The sequence below is a fragment of the Melozone crissalis genome, unplaced genomic scaffold (genome assembly GCF_028551555.1).
Source record: "Melozone crissalis strain CALT ecotype California unplaced genomic scaffold, PUWL_Pcris_2 ptg000023l_1, whole genome shotgun sequence".
Lineage (NCBI taxonomy): Eukaryota > Metazoa > Chordata > Aves > Passeriformes > Passerellidae > Melozone > Melozone crissalis.
The window spans coordinates 36659169-36676518 of NW_026535801.1; the positions used below are offsets into that span (position 1 = coordinate 36659169).

At 39.7% G+C, this 17350-nt stretch overlaps 1 protein-coding gene across 5 annotated transcripts in view; it reads right to left on the minus strand.

Annotated features, from left to right (window-relative positions):
- LRP1B (LDL receptor related protein 1B) overlaps positions 1–17350 on the minus strand; it is a 641000-nt gene that overhangs the window by 280224 nt on the left and 343426 nt on the right. For all 5 annotated transcript variants that reach the window (XM_054278342.1, XM_054278341.1, XM_054278340.1 and 2 more), the window contains 3 exons: positions 16902–17021; positions 14766–14894; positions 8115–8372 (listed from right to left, as the gene is read on the minus strand). In XM_054278342.1, the coding sequence (XP_054134317.1) occupies positions 8115–8372; positions 14766–14894; positions 16902–17021 (507 nt within the window). The remainder of the gene's footprint in view (positions 1–8114; positions 8373–14765; positions 14895–16901; positions 17022–17350) is intronic.

A 17350-nucleotide genomic window follows, 5' to 3' on the forward strand; every position in this document is an offset into this window, starting at 1 on the left:
TCAAACCAGCAATTTCTAGAGGCCACAAGCTTGATCAGGAGCTGCATATTTGTGATTTTAGTCTATGAATCCTTTCATTGCATAAGACACACAAACACATCTTTTTTTTTTTTTTTTTTCTTTTCCTGCTGCTTCCCCAAGATTTGCAGCAGTGGAATGTGTGGTTCAGCTGTGCCATCCCCTGTGGGTGCCTTCCCTGCAGATCTCTGGGTAGCACAGAGAATTCCTGACCCTGCTCAGGATCACTGCTAACAAAATCCTGTTCCCTCATGGCTTTAGCTACTGAGAAATCCCTCTCTGGGATGGATTTTGGTCTGCAGTTGCTCAAGTGCTTCAGTTTTATATCTAAACATGGTTGCAGTTATGATGCCGGATGTAAACAAACCATATTTTGGAGTTTATAGTTTTTATGCCCCCTTTGCTCCTGTAAAGGCAAAAGTACTTTCAAAGAAGACACAGGCTTTTTAAAGTTCCCTGCAATGTTGGTCTGTGCCTCAGGAAAAAATCTTTAGGAGGCAGAAGAACTCATTAAATGACACAATCCAAAGCACATTATGAAAAAGATAAAAAGCCCTATACCGAGAATTCTTGACTTCTTCACTTGACTTCAGTAGTGTGGTTTAGGTTTTTAATGAAGTCTGAATTAAATATTTGCATTAATAAATAAATATCTGTATGGAAAATTTGCTGTCAATTAGGCTAAATGAAGCAAACTTGGTTAGCAACATATGTGAGTTGCATTTACAAAGATATTTTACCACTCAAGAAGACAACCACTGGCTAAATCATAAGAGATGTGAAATTTATAGAGACAATAATAAAGTACCAGTAGAAAGCAAAAAAAGTTTTGCATATGTAATTAGCACACTGAAATATACTGAAATATAAATCATTTATTTTATTGCCATTAAGAAACTTTCCAAGAGTGCATTTGAAGGCTCAAGTCCATAAACAACTTCACTGAAATAAGCAGCTTAGAAGTGTTTTTCTCTTATTTATCTCCTATATCTCTCCTCATTGGAAGAAAGGCAGAAGACAAGCTCCTGGGAATACTGAGGAAATGTGGAATAATTCCAACAACAGTTCCAGTGGCTACCAAGTAAAGAACAAAATGAAGCCAACATGGTGTAGGTGGATGTCAAAGTTTTCATGGAAAAATGCGAGTCTAATCCCATAAAACATGCAATAATTAATGCCACATTTCAGGAAAAAAATAAACGACTTGTGAATATGGTTTTTGTGCTTCACTACTGTTGTATATGAAGATATAAGTGCTTTTGTAAAATATTCACTACAAAACTGTGATTTACATTAGCAGAAACCTAGTTATCTACACATTCCATCTCTATAGTCCCCAGAATTTTTTTATTCCACCTTAAAAACCTTGTTAACAAAATCAAAATGTTACTGTTTTACAAGCAGCATAATAATTCAATTTGACAGAGACAAAGAGTCCCTCAGAATTCTGACTGATAAAGATAAATTTATATGGTTGCTGCTACTTTGACAAAAAAAGTCCTTTTTTCTTTACAAAACCCTTCTGCTGCTGTGGGAGTTTGCTTGCTTGCTCTTCTATTTCCTCCCTGGTGCTTTTCTACCCAGGATGGGCTGGGATGTAACGAAGGCATAGAAAGATCCAGTCATGTCCCAGTTTAGGACAACAACTAATCTGGAGTTAAGAAGAAAGTCCAAAAATGGTGAGCTAAGAAATTGATAAAGCAGGGAAAAGGGAATATGACAATTCAGCACTGATAATTTTTGATCATTTTGCGGAGAGAGCATTCAGTAGACTGATCCAGGCAGAGCCTAGGAGTTTAGAGAAGGGGAAAAATACAAAACAAAACAAAAGCAATCCAAAATTTGCACTGAGAAACGCCACTGAGATAAGGCTTTTTATTTCCTGTACTCAGTCTGAGATGAAACTGTCCAGGACACAATTACTGAAGAGTAAATAAAGAAGAACAGATATCAGGCCAGCTTTGCCAGGAACAGAAGTCAGATACAGGGTTTTGACTAATGTCAATGCAAGACCAATTGTAAAAGCTGGATGAGTAACAAAGCTTGAAAAATAGTAACATCATATCTCTGAGCAACTAAAAAAATCCATTTGTGGCAATTTACAGTCAGTTAATAAATACCTCTGGTGTTAAAAGGATTAAGTGCAGATCACCTGGCTTTGGAGGGAAATGCCACCAAGCCAGGCTCTCTCCCATGGGAGCTTGTGCCTCAAAGTGACACAACACAATGTTGTGGTGACAATACTCAAACCAGTAGAACAATTCCCAAGCCAGATAGAGAAATCTGTACCCAAAAGATGCAGCAAAAGCAGATAGGTGCTTCACAAATAATATTTAGAACCCCCTAAGAGAAGAAAGACCCTCTTAGGGTTGTAGCTATACAGATTATATCTTCTGTACAAACACCATTGAGAATTGAGGTATAAACCGGATTATATTAATATTATTCATTAGGAAGGATAATCAATTTGCAGCATACACCACAAAGATGATGCCCAAGTGATTGAGCTTGCTGGAGCAGAAAGGTTGAATGAAGAGATATGATCTACCCTTATCCTTCCACTGATAACCATCAAAAAGGCTGTGCAGAATCAAAAATCAGCAAAGACAAGGAGCTAAAGAGAGGAACACACTGATCAAAGGAAGTTTCTGTACAGGCTTAAGTCTCTAAAGGAGTCTTGGCATTACAGGGGACTGAAAAACTCTCTGAAAAAGGACAATTATCAGATAGCACCATTTCCTGCACCAAATAAAAGTCCTTGCTGTGCCAGGAAAGCACCTCATTGAGGCTGTATCAAATCCTAGATGAAAAGTTCTGGAAGTTCAGGGACACCAGAATGAGGAATAAAACAGTTGCAAAGAAAACATTTCCTGTGTTGTGGAAGATAAACATCAAAAAAAAAATCTGAAAGCATATGGAAATTAAAACAAAATGTAAACAGGGAAACACAAAAATCCCAACAGACACTGAAGAAAACATGAGGAAGACTCAGGAAAGATGTAGTTGGAGATGGACCAAGGATGACCCAAGGGGATCAATCCTAGTTCTCTGTGGAGCATCACCAAGTTCCAGAACAATAACCTGTGCTGGAACCTGTGTGAGACAACATTCATGAGCCATCTGGGAGAGGACATGAATAACAAGGTGATGAGGCCCAATAAAAATGAGATTTCCAGAGCAACAAAGAGGATGATCTGTTTGGAAGAACTGCAGGACCTTAGGAGACTGACTGGCTGGACAGTGAAAGGAGATGGGAAATTACAGCTGAATAAACAATGAATGAGAAAATTATCCTAGTTTTGTATATTTACTCTTGGCTCTGTCTAGAGCACTTAAGAAAGAGATGTTGACACTACTAAAAAAAAAAAGAAAAAATAAAATCAAAGCCAAAAAGCAAGAAAGCCCACCTTTGGACAAAGAAAGAAAGTCTATTATCCCAAAACCAGCATTTAACCAACTTCTCAGAAATGCAAGGACAGCAATGCAAGATCAGCCAGAGATGATCAGCTGACTTCTGTGGAGAAGCCCACACTCAGGAAAATTATTCTGTGGAACTCCCTTAGGACACTCTTCTCACCTCCCATTTGGGCCCCATGACTGATCCAGGTACTCTGAACACTACTAAGGAGCCATGTGAGGTATAAATCACCTCTGACATGAAACCTTCTCCTTTCTGTGCATCCTCAAGGCACATGGGCTGTCTGTCACAGGAGGAAAAGCAAACCCACATCCCACAACTGTGTGACAGCTCCCAGTGCCTGTCTGGAGCCAAGTTTGGGGCAGACTATGTAGGAATAAACACTTTTCCCCCAGATCTTCGCAGTTTTGCTCCTGCAGAGTAAGCCAAACTTTGCTCTGATTTTCCATGAATATTCATGGCAATTCACAGGAATTTCTGACAGGAACACCATCTCCAGTGCTTGGGGTTTCCTTCACTCACTGAGTCTCATCATTGCCAGGGGAAATTACTGCAGCTACTCTGAGCACAGCAGGGCTTATGGATAATCACTGCTGAGAAGCGGTTCAGCTCAGGAGGTGGAGGAGCCATTAGAGGGACTAAAATCAGGGAAGGAAACAGTAATGTACCCAAACAGACACTCCTGGATCATCAGATTCCCTGGGCTCACTGTCTGATGTTCTTCACTCACATCCAGAAAGTGGGAGATCCAAAACTCCAGCCTGGATTGTGCCCAGCAGGTCATGTACAAGGTTCTGGGTCCCACAAGCAGAGAGGCAAATCCCTCTCCCTCCAGAGACTCCAGCCCCTCCAAACCTCCAAGATGTTTCTCCTAATCCAGAGCAACCCTGTCCAAACACAGCTGCCAAGAGAAAAGCCTGTGCTCCTTCCCAGGTGAGGAGTGATCAGCTGTGGGCACAAAGCACAGGTGGCAAAGCTGAACACAGCATTGCTTGTGCTGTGCTGAGAGAACTGAGTGCCAAGGAAAGCTGAATCAAATGTCAGCCAAGCAGAAAATATCATGCATCATCGTTGAAGCATCATCCCAGAAGAGATTTTGTTATATTCTGCAGAAGAATAGCAGCTAAAACCCAGGTTGTGCTGCCTGGTGCTGGTTTGTAGAGCATGAAAGGTGCTTGTAATGATGAAGACACAAAATGACTCCTAAAATGAGGAAGAAGGAGATTCTTGCATCCAGAGGATGCTGCTCTGGCCACCTCTCAGCTCCCACACACAAAAGCATTAATATAAGATCGCTCATCATGGCTTTGAAAGGGCAGAAAATTGGGAGATTTTCCACATTCGAAAGAATTTTTGTTAGTTTGGGCCTAGAGATATCAGTTTAAATAAATGATTGTTGCTGAAAGCCTCGCAGTACTCACTGAAGTGGGCTATGAGGTGTCAAGGAGCACCCTGTTACCATGGACAGGGGTTGTTCAAGCCTCCCTTACAGGAGAATCACCTCTGAAAGCCCATTTGGCTCCAGCACTGTCTGCATAAATCTTTCTCAAGAGGAAAATTTCCTTCTCTTCCAAAAACTTCTTGGTCTTGAAAAGACAAAGATGAAACAACGTGACAATGCCTGGCCTTGGCTGAGACAAAAATGCTGATATACTGCTGTGTCCACAGAAAGCTGTGAGGGGATAAAACTACCAAACAAGCCCTGAGATGATAAATATTAAGAGTGAAATTAACCTAATTATTAAGCATAAGGGGGCATCTCTGGAGCTGGATCCTGTTCTCCAGAGCAAAAAACACCCAAGGGCAGGCTCAGCCTCTCCCCTTCTGCAGAGTGAGACACAGACCAAGCTCCCAGCGCTTCAAAGGATCAGATTCCATCCATCTGGGACTCATCCTCTCCAAAGTGAAGTCACATTGGACTCTTCTGAGGGTGAATGATAGGAAATTACAGTCCTCTAGTTTCTTTCTTTTGTGAATCCAAAGCTTATGTTCAGTACCTGGAGCTGGTGCTGTATGACCCATCATGAAAACCAAGTCATTTTCATAGTCCCTGCTTCCCTAGATGGAGACTTTCATCTTTAAAGATGATCTGTATTCTTTGTTCCTAACTACAAGACTTACTTGCCTTCACTGGAGAAAACACTTTGAATAAATCTACTTCAAGCAGTCCCAATCACTTTGTATAGCTGACTTTTCTAGCACTTTTTTGCGTCAAATGTAGATTTTTTTTTTCCCACTAACAAAATGATTAGAAGATTAGAATAAAAAAGATAAATTCCACAAACACTGCTAAGAAAGCCTTTTGTTGCGGTGTGTTGTCTTTTATGCTTTTTTTTTTTCTCCTAGTACTTTTAGGAATAACCAATTTCACACAAACACAAAAGAAAGTTTCCTATGAAGAACAGAATGTACAATTTTATGTGAATCACCCCTTGGCCCTGACCATTTATTTGGCTTGAGCTGGCAGAGAATGCAATTACACTGGAAAACATTTTCCTTGACAGAGTTACAAAATTAATTTCCCTCATCAGGTGTAGTGCTGTATGATGAAGAGAAACAGCAGAAATGACCTGACAGGTAACAGAAGGTGGAGCGAAGAAAAAGGAGAACTTAAAATTAAAACTCAATTTTGCAGCAGCCACAAGATTATCTGACAAATACACCAGGCAGAGCAACATGAGATCCCTGCCATGTCCTGGCAGGAATAACTCCAGGGGTATCTAGAAGATCCCAATTAGGTGAACAAAAGCAAGTTTCATGCTGTTTCCTCCTCTGAGGAGACATGCCCAGACCATGGGGATTGATGCAGCTCCACTGAGCAACACAGCAGAAGTGTCTGCGGATGTGTGTGCTTGGGGAAAACACTCCCACAGCTACATCTGTGAGAGTGTGTCAGTCAGAGCTCCCAAAGTTGCTTTATTGAACTCCCTGAGCACTACTTCCCAAATCAAAATCAAAGAAAAAGTCAAAGCAAGTCTCTACAGTCAGTTCATATCCAAGGGAATTATTATTCTTCATCTAAATAAGATTGAATGATTACCATGAAGTTTGAGAAGAATATTAGATACCACAAGCTGGTGTGTGCTTGGCATTATGAAAAATGAGCAGCTCATTAAATCCAGCACTGTGTTCATTTCAAACCCATCCCAGGGCCCTGATTTTGCAAACAGATGCAGTGCTGCAGGTCTGGCCAGCACAGGACCAGAAATTCCCTGGACATGCAGGGAACAGAGGGACAGGAACACAGGGTGGAAGGCTGAGACCCACTCTGATGGTTTAGACATGATGGCAGAACACACAGAGTTCAAAACAAAGCACATTTTGCCCAGGACTGTGGTTAATTTGATTTTTTTTACTAGTTGGTGTGCTAAATCTGATTCCATTTCATTGTTAGTATTGCCCTAGTAGCAAAGAGTGGCTCTAGAACTTTATGTAGCACTATTTTGGCAGAGAAAAAGAAGCCTCTTACATTTCTTCTTCCATTGCACTGCTGGTTTTGTAACTCCCACACATTATAGTTAGCCTATGTGGGAATCCACAAATCAGAAAGTTTTGGGAAAGCTGCAAAGGCCAGGCCTCGGAGACAGAAGAACTGTGATCAGAGCTAAGCAGCAGCCATGAGATTGGTCAGCAGAAAAATTATGTAAAATGTAGAAAAGTAAGGACAAAAAGAACAATGGTCTGTGTATTAACACTTGTCTATAACTCCCTAAGCTACAGAAAAGTTTATCTAGCAAGATATTAGGAAGTTTTAAGCTTAATAATGGAGCTCTGTGCATTGTGTTTTAAGGCTCACAAGCAGGAATTGTATTCGAAATAAGCAAGCATTGTTTAACCAAAGGTATCTGTGCTTATAGTGGTTGGATGGAACTACTGTCAATGCGCTTTTGCTTTGTGTGACTGGTCAAAAAATCTGTAAAGTGAGTTGTAACATTAAGTTCTTGGTCTGCTGCCTGAGATGTGAGCTGCTGGCACCTTCCCATTGTCCTGACCATGGAATGAGACTGATGCTGGAAAATCAAACAGCTCAAGGCACTTTCCCAGCATTCCCACCCTGTTTGTGATTCGTACATAGACCCTCCAGTCAGCAACAGTCTATAAAGTCCCACATCTTAAAAATCTCTGCATAGACACAAACACTGGAGCTCAGGCTGTGTCACAGACATCTTTTCATGAAAATCCTTTCTTTAAGATTTTTCCTCCTGAGAAGCTGAGAAGCCTCAGGAACAAAATACAAACAATGATTATCTGCTGCTGTGGAATGCAACAGGTGCATCTGGGATCGGTCTTGGGTGAATGTTTGGATTTACTGACCACTCACGGCAGAGCTGTTCTTGCTTTCTGCCTGGACACAGAACTTTGTAATTCATTCCTTTTCTATTCTTAGCTTAGCAAGTTTCTGAGAACTTTTCTCTCTATTCCTATTAGCATAGTAATGATGTAATATATAGCATAAAATAATAAATCAAGCCTTCTGAACATGAGGTCAACATTCTCGTCTCTCTCTTCACCCAGAAAAACCCTTGCAAGTCCTGTGACAAGGCTGAATATGTGAGTGACAAACTCTAAAATCACTTCAGTGTGAGCTGCAATATTTAATTCCTCAAGACTGTTTAGCTACAAGCCCAAAACCACTTCTGCAGGCTCCTGTTTGCCAGGACAGACACCAGACACTCACTGTGAAGGTTCTGGGCGATGCTCACTATCCGCTCCTCCGGAGAGGCGCCAGCTGTGGGGATCTTGGAGCACTTGAGCTGGCTGGAGAGGTCTCGGGACTCCAGCCAGCACAGGGTGTCCTCCCTGTAGCTGTAATCCAGGGTGACCACTGCAGATCCCTTCACTGGGCTCCAGGCAGACACCCTGCTGCCATTCAGGTGCAAAACCTCAATGTTCTCAGGGCTTGCAACCAGAAGAAGAGGAGGTCGGTCAGCAGGCTCTGAAAACAAAGTGAGGAGAGTTTAAGTGATTAACAGGCTGTGTATTTCATTTTTATCTTTTCGGTTTTAACGTAGTTTTTAATGTTCTTACCTGCTTGTTTTAAGAGATGTAATAAATTGGTTTTGTTTTTACTTTCATAACTATCATATATTCCCAATTATTAGTCTATTTTATCCTGCTGTTCCAATGGTTCACATCATTAAAGAAAATTAATTACCCCAGCCTCTCAGCCTCTGTTTAATTCCAAGTATCATTATTGCAACATTTTTCATGCCTAAGTCATAAAATGAAATACAACTTATGCAAATTATCTCTATCCAGATTACTAGAATTTCAAAAAGAATTAAGGCCAGAAAAACCTGCAGAACTCATGAGGACACAAGACATTGTAAGATGCTTTTCATTTTAAAATAGGAAAAAATCTGAGGAGTGGGTGCCACTCAAAGAAGTTATAACCAACCTGACAATAAATCCAGTACAGTGAAACCTTAAAGCACAGAAACTCTACAATTTAGGCACATTTGAAAAAAAAATTGTGTTGCCACATCAGAAGCTCTCACCCCAATGTAATCTGCTTGTTCTCAAAGGAATGCATCAATGTTTGAACACTGCATTGACATACAGCACATCCAATCAACATTCCACCTAATGGAGTTTTCAAATTTTCACTAAGCAGTTCCAGACGTCTAAATGGTGGAAAAAATGGCATAAATAAAAGGATTTGACAAATAGCACTTCATCATCAGGTCTGATTAAAGAAAAAGAATATTTCAGTGAGTACAGTGCTCAGTGGTCTCACACAAAGCCACAGCAAAAGGTGTTCTGTTCTTTGGAAATATCTGCTTTTATTTCAACCTTATTTGAATAAGGGTTTTTTTTGCATCATAAAATAAATAAATATTTATTTCTATAAAGCTTCAGTGTGCATTCATTTCTAATGTGGATTTCATTTACTCCTTACTTATTTTCACTCTGTATATTCTGTATTGTTACACATCTTGTCCCTCCCCTGTGCATCCCACATGAACATTTGTAAATCCACACTTCTGCAGCATTACTTTTGGAACTTCCTGCCTGTCCTCATCATTCCCACATTCACTTCCACCCATCAGATCAGATCCAAGCATTATTTGGCTTTGAATTTCAAAAGATATCCAAGAACTGCAGGGATTGAATTTCTTTGCAAAACAATCCCTTGTGGTGAAAGCCATGAGTGAAGCTCTTGAGTCTTGTTTTCTTTGTTTGTTTTTCCCTTTCCAAAAGATAAAGTAGTGGAGGGGAGGGGGGAATTCTCAGTAAGCAATTTTTTGTTTGAAATCTGCCAGGTAGGTCCCTTTGCAGTCAGTGCCTGTGAATCTCTCCTTCCCCTTGTTCTCAGCAACTTTTGCCACCCTTGAGGAAAGGCAGATTTAGGAACTTGTGTCCCTGTCACCCACTCACCCCAGACTGGTACAAAAGGAGAGTTTCCATCTGCATCCTGCTGAGCCTGGGGATTTATTTTCACATCCAACAGCTCCGTGCTCAGCTTCTCTCTCCCCACAAAATAACACCACTGCCTGCTTCTGGATTCAATCACTCTTTCCCCAGCTCCCAGCAGTGTGGAAAGACCTTCATTATGATTTTTTTGCTCTTATTCTGTGTGTTAAGCTGGATATTTCCACAGCCTGCGCTATCTAAAGCCTCAAAGAGAAGGCAGCTCACAGGAGCTGCTTGCAGTTTCAAAGCCAAGGGTGGTTTAGGTTTAGGGAGAGAGAACCAGAGCTTTTCTTTGAACTGACCTCCTGCAAACTGTAACCAGGATTTAATACCTCTCTAAACTCCAGAGAAAGGCTGTATTTTGGTATTAGGGTCTAAGACATAAAGGAATTCTTAAAAGGAATTCAGTTCAACCCTCTTGAGCAGCAGTTGTAATCAAACCTGGCTGCAGACAAAGGTGCTGGGAGGACCTGTGGCATTGCCAAGAGGTTCTGCTCAGCAGGCACCATGACACATTAAAAATACAGAAACTGGATTACTGGCCTTGAAATTGTATTGTTAAAGCATAAATACATTAAATAATACAATGGATTAAAGCAGTTAATCATGGCTTTGCACAGTGGGGTAGATTACCTGCTTCCTTCAGTGTTGCTCAGATAAAAGCTGATTTCAAAATTTGAAAAATATAATGTATTGATAATAAAACTGTAAAAAATATATACATTTCATAAAAATATATAAATTGACTTACTGTATAGCATAATGGAGATGAAAAACAGGAGATACTAAGAAAAATCATGTCTTCACTCTCACAAAAACTGCTTGTCTGTTCCTGGAGAACAGATTCTACACAGCTTAAAAGTTTAGTGGACAGATTTAGGGCGAGTTCCAGTGAGCTGACAGCAGCTTTTCAAGTGGACTTCATGTGTGTTATTTTCACAAGTTTTTGGGTTTTTTTTCCCCCCCATTTTATAGGAAAGATAAGATGCTAATAGCTCTTTAATCCAGGGAAGTTTTATGATTCATCCTTCTTGACTAAAATGAAAGCATCCTCCTTTGAATTATGTTTAAGATAGAGTGGTGAAAAGATGAAAGGCTTGCATATCCCTCCTACCTGATCTTGTCTAAAATACAGATCAATAAGTGATGCCACAACAAATCAGAAATGAAGGCGTTTTGCACTGCCAACAGATTTCTCATCTGAAGAAAAACTCAGAAATGCCAGCATTTTCTATTTTTTTCCACCACAATGATATGAAAGGCATAAACCCCAGAATTCAGGGTTTACAAACAGCTTCAACCCCCTTTTCCTGGGGTATACACTGTAAATCATAAGAGCTTTGCTGTCCCCATGGTATGTATTGTATAAAAATCTGAAAAAATACTCAGAAGACCAATTTATTTTTACATTATTTTTGATGTTTAACCATAATGTGCCTTACAAATGAGTTGTTTTGTTTCTAAAGTTTTAAAACTTATTTTCATAGGATTGTATAAGAAAATTGTGTTGTCAAATAAGTTAAACAGGGCTGAGTTTTTTTCCTAAAAGCTAGATTTTGTTTTTCTTTAGTTATTATCAGTTCATCCCACTTCATCTACATGACAAATATTTCTCACCACACAGCATTTCTCTCTAGATTGGCCTTGGATACATAAAATATACCAGGAACTTTTGTAAAACAGATGACTTTCTTTTCCCTCAGCTAGATATTCCCAATTCTGTAATTTTCTTGCCTTAAATACTCTTCTCATCACATCCAGACTTTGCAATTTAGGCATAAAAACCTGGTAAACAAGTAAGTTCTTAAATTCTGTTCAGCAAAGCTGTGTTTTGTTTCATTTTCACCTCAGAAGAAACCATTAACTGCCTCTTTATTCATAAAAGAAAATATTCTTAAAAAGTGTAGGAAAAAAACCCACAGTGAGCCCCCAGCTGTTTTGATACCCATTTTAACATCCTTCCCAAAGGGAACGTGCAGCTAAAAGCTTTCAGCTCCAGAGTTATTTAATTGTGCTGAGGAGGAAAATGCAGAATTTCATGAGGGAGAGATCTCAGCACCTTCCCAGCCTGAAGGGCAGCAAGGAGCAGATTTTGGAGAGATCTCTGCTAATTTTGCCACCCTACATGTGCTGAGATGGTTGAGGGGGGGACAGGCTCTGAAGCCACCCAGTATTTGATGGATCTGTGGGGTCACCACACTGTCCCCAGCCCTGGCAGGGCTCCTGCAGGTACCAACAAGTGTCACCTGCTCAGCACATCACTGCTCCTCGTGGGGAAAATAGGGAAGGTGAGATATTTCTAGAAAGCTGTGAAACCTCAGAAACAGTAAAGAACTTCCAGCTAGTTGTGGCTGTAAAGCCTGAAAGGAGAAAAGTTACAGTAGTACAGCAAGCAAGGACATGAAACAATAATTTGAGTTTTAGGCTTAGCTAAGATAGACCTTCAGACTACAGAAAAATAGTCTACAGAAGACTACAGAAAAAAATTTAGAAATTATTTTTCTAAATAGTAAGATAGCAGAAGGTTTTAGGCTTAATAACGGAGTATTGTGTATTGTTAATGCAAGGCATTAACCATTTTATGAAGCAGGTGCATGTGTACTTTTAGTGATTGGCTAGAGCAACGATCGGTAAGCTTTAGTGTTTCAGTAATCTTTTATGAAAAATCCTTTCCTTAGGATTTTTACTCCTGAGAAGCTGGGAGGCCTCAGGAACAAAATGTAAACCATGATTATCTGCTGCTGTGGAATGCAACAGGTGCACCTGTGATTGGTCTCATGTGGTTGTTTCTAATTAATGGCCAATCACAGGCAGCTGGCTCGGACTGCCTGGTCAGTCACAAGATTTTATTACCATTCCTTCTTTTCCTTGCTAGCCTTCTGATGAGATCCTTTCTTCTATTCTTTTAGTATCGTTTCAATATAATATATAATAAAATAATAAACCACCCTTCTGAAACATGGAGACAACATTCTTGTCACTTCCCTTGTCCCTGGGACCCCTGCCCACCACCACACTTTAGCAATATCCTATTGGCTAGAAAGTTTTTTAAATGCTCTGTAACAAAGAAATCTTTGGCTGCTACTGGCAAGATTTGAGCTGCTCCCATTTTCAATTGTCTCAACCATGAAATAGGGCTGATGCCACAATAAAGCCCAAGGGATGTCTCCCAGCAGCCCCATCCCATTTGTCCAAACCTCCAACCCTCTCCTCAGTGCTCAGAAAGCTCCCAGCTCATTCCCAGAGCCAGCTGGGGTGCTTGGTGCTCTGGGTTGTATCGTGCCCAGGATCTCAGCATGGATGGGAATTCACATTCAGAGCAGATCTGCTGTTATTAACATTGAAAGCTGCACAGAAAGCCCAGCCTACAGCTCTAGTGCTCCTTCTTATCTCTCACAGCTTTTACACACAGAGCCGAATGTTCCTCAGCTCATTTTCTTCATCTGTTTGACAACTACTTTTGCCAAATGTCGGCAAAGCAGAGAGGCTGCTCTTTTCCCATCCTTATTTGCTTTAGGTTCTTTAAGGAGAAAAATTGATAGGCTTTCTAAGGGCTGGGTTTCTTTTTTCCTTAGACACCTGCCTTTTTTTTTTTTTTTTGGATTCTGTTCTGATTGAAAGCTAGCTTGTTTTCAAAAAACCTAAAGTAATGGGGAACACTCATTTCTGTGCAGCACCATGACCCTGCTTTGTATTGTCCTACAGGGATTTCTTTGATTAATGAGTAGTGATTCCTTTCTGAGAATACCAAAAATGTGAAAACTTCTGTCAAATAAACATGATAAAGTAGCAAAAACTGCAGAGAAGTCCCTTATTAATGTGATTTGTTTCATCTTGACACCAACAGCTAACTACAACTCTCAGTTGTTACTCAGTTTTCTGTGTGTAAAAAGGGAAAATAAAAGGGTCATCTCAAGCCCTGTACTGGCACCATGAGCATTTCCTGATTTAGAATTGCATTTTTGATTTTCATGAGATGGACAAAGAAGAATAATAAATTATTTTTACTTTGTATGGGCTGTTATCTCACACAACTTCAGGGTTGATTTAAAAAGAAAAATGTCCATGTATGGATCAAGAAAAACCAGTATAAGCAGGTAAACACTCTTTTACTCCTAGTGGTGTTCAAGGAAGGACACATTTAGTAAGGCTCTTTAGGTGAAGAAGCCTCAAAACTATCACTAGACCTTTCTATTTTCTGATGGTAAAATAGTTAAAAAAAGGAAGCCTTAAAAACGTATATACAATAAACATGACTTCATACCCAGCTGCACATGCTTCAGCATTGTGGATGTTGAAGAATTTCTTAAGGAACTTTTTTTGTGCTTTAATATAAAAGCATTGTTAATTCATTATGCTGAATAAGAAAACACTGTGTACTATATTGCCTCATTAAGCACAATTGACTAATTTCCTCAAATACCCAATCCACTATAAGTAATGAAAACATGCACTAAGCAACAAAAAACCTCATGTGAATATGTATATCAGGAAATTCACCTCTTGGGATGATGCAAGGACAAAGCAATCTCATGTCTTTTTTCATCCTAAGGGTACAATTACCTCATGATCATTTCCCCTGTCTCCATTGTCTTCCCAGAGTAAACAGCCTTTTTTTGTTTGTGTGAGGAAAAATCTTTGATTTATTTATGAACAGGGAAACTGGGAACTCTTCTAATCTTGGCTGAATTGAGTATTTTGCTTTAATTAATAATATCCAGATAATAACTTTTGATATTTCCCTTGGAGTATTGTCTTAATAAGTGAATACTTTTTTTTTCTGAGCTTGTTGTGCAGCTCTTTGTAGTGGAGTGAAACAAAGTTCGTCTCACCTGTGTTCATCTCTGTCTTTTCACATGAATCCTCCAGCCACAAAATATTTTCAGGAAGGTAAAAAAAAGAAGTTAAAACTTACTGGTTTTGGCCTTGCAGGACTTGTTATCAGGCTGAAGCACGTAACCCTCCACACAGCTGCAAGTGTAGGATCCTTCTGTATTTACACACATCTGGCTGCAGCTTCCATACGTGTCACATTCATTCACATCTAAAGGGACATTAACAAGGTCTAGTTTAGGGATTAGGAAAAAAAGAAAAATTCAATAAAATAGAGTATTCTAAGCGAGTTTTACAAGTCATGAATCATTTTGGTGGGAGGCCTGATGTTTTTCCTTTCCCAAACCATGAATTTATCAGGGATGTTGGCTGTTGAAATCACTCAAGTAGCCAGAAAGAAGGGCAGGAGTTCTCAAGTTCAATAGCTCTTAATTTTGAAAGATAAAACCTTCATTATTTCAAGTAGTCTCCAATGCCTGCATCATGTCAGGGAGACATTTGGGTCCTTGTTAGCAGTAGAGATCACTAGTTATCAGGGTTGATGAATGGAGCAACATTTCAGGAGAGCAAGTAATTGATTACCCTTCTCAACCTATTTATGCTGGCAATGTCTTACAGTTCCTTAAATGAGCTGTCACCACATCTCCATTAAACCACCATCCAACATCAAAAACTATAGACTCCTCTAATAAATATAAAGAACATTTTTCTCAACTAGGGTGTATAAAAATAATACCATAAAACCAAGATATGCTATTAAACAGTGGTTGAGGGTTTAAGTAATAAATTGACATTCTAAAAAAAAAAAAAAAAATCCACTGTTTAAATTATTTCCTGAGATATATTTTTAATCACAAAACATGACAACCATAGAGAGAAAGAACTTATAATAAATTATATTCATGAAGAATCTGGTTCAGTACTTTTAGTTGGAGAGAGAAGTGCTTGGTAGTGAGAACATCCATAGGGTCATAGAACTCAAATATGATTATTAATAGAGAAACATAAAGTAAGAAATAAACACCTGGATAGAGAACGAAGAAGTGATATATTTCAAAAATGGAAGAGAACAGTTTACAATTTCAGTCTAAAATTAATTACTCCAAAATAATGTTCGCAGTTAAATTGTGTGACCTTGGGAGGCTCCATTTATAAAATTCTAATCTAGGTGTGATTTTATGGCCATGAGTGAAACACTACAAGTTTTAGAGGCTCTCCTGGTGCGAAGGTGAGGAGAGAGAGCAGCTCACACAACTGAGCTGTAGCTCCAGAACTGCTCCAGTCTGACTGAGCTTAAAGGTAAAATGATGCTTAAAGCAAACATTGTTTGAAGCAGGCAGACCTGAACTTTTAGTGATTGGCTAGAATAATTCTCTGTAAGCTTTAGCAATATGCTATTGGCTAGAAAGTTTTTAAAACACTCTGAAACAAAGAAAAATCTTTAGTTGCTGGCAGTACGTGAGCTGTTACCATCTTCCAATTGCCTCAACCATGCAATGAGGCCAACACTACAATAAAGCTCAAAGAACATATCCCAACAGTCCCATCCTATTTGTGAAAAACCCCAACACACTGATCCTTCTGTGACTTCAGGGGAGCTGCTGCTGGGGCACAGGAGCATCAGAGAGTCAGGAGGGAGGTCCTGACTCTCATTTTAGGGACACTTTTCTCACAGACATCTTTTATAAAAAATCCTTTCCTTAGGATTTTTTCTCCTGAGAAGCTGAGAGGTCTCAGGAACAAAATGTAAACAAAATGTAAACAACGATTATCTGATACTGTGGAATGCAACAGGTGGATCTGTGATTGGTCTCATGTGGTTGTTTCTAATTAATGGCCAATGTACTCTCTGTCTGAGCCACAAGCTTTTGTTATCATTCTTTCCTATTCTATTCTCAGCTAGCCTTCTGATGAAATCCTTTCTTCTATTCTTTTAGTATAATTTTAATATAATATATAAAATAAAATAATAAATCAGGCCTTCTGAAACACAGAGTGAGATCCTCATCTCTCATCCTAAGACCCCTGCAAACACCGTCACACACTCTTTCCCATTCCCCGCCCCAAAAGCCCACACTTGTCCCTGACCAACACCTTTGAAGAAGGATGAGGAAGCAGCATTTCTGTGCTGGTTGTCCACCAGCTCCTTGACCCTGAGAGCCAGCAGGGATCCATGGAGACACCTGGGTGTTGATGTTACATGGAATTTCTTGCTTACCTGTGCAGCTTCTCCCGTCAGTGCTGGTTTCGTATCCATCCCCGCAGTAGCAGCGGGTGCCGTTCCTGGTGATGGCACATCTGTGCTGGCAATTCATCTGCTGGCACTTGGGGAGCAGCTCTGGGAACGGACACAGGGCAAGATGTTACTAAATGGTTGTGTTGTCCCTAAATCACAAACTTTAGAAACACTGAAATCTGTTTAAGTGCATGTCTCAGGAAGGAAGCACCACCAGCACATACATTAGCTGGGAATATATCACATCCCCTGTAAAGAGCTTGCTATGAAAACTTCATGTCAGCAAGTTAAACATTGGAAATCAACATTTTATTTCTATCCAGAGCTGCTCACAAGTTTATAATTGAGGTGTACTGTTGCTCTGCTTAAACATCCATTTTTTGCATGTTAGTCATAACTATTGTTGGGAAAAAAATAAACCAAAGCGAAAA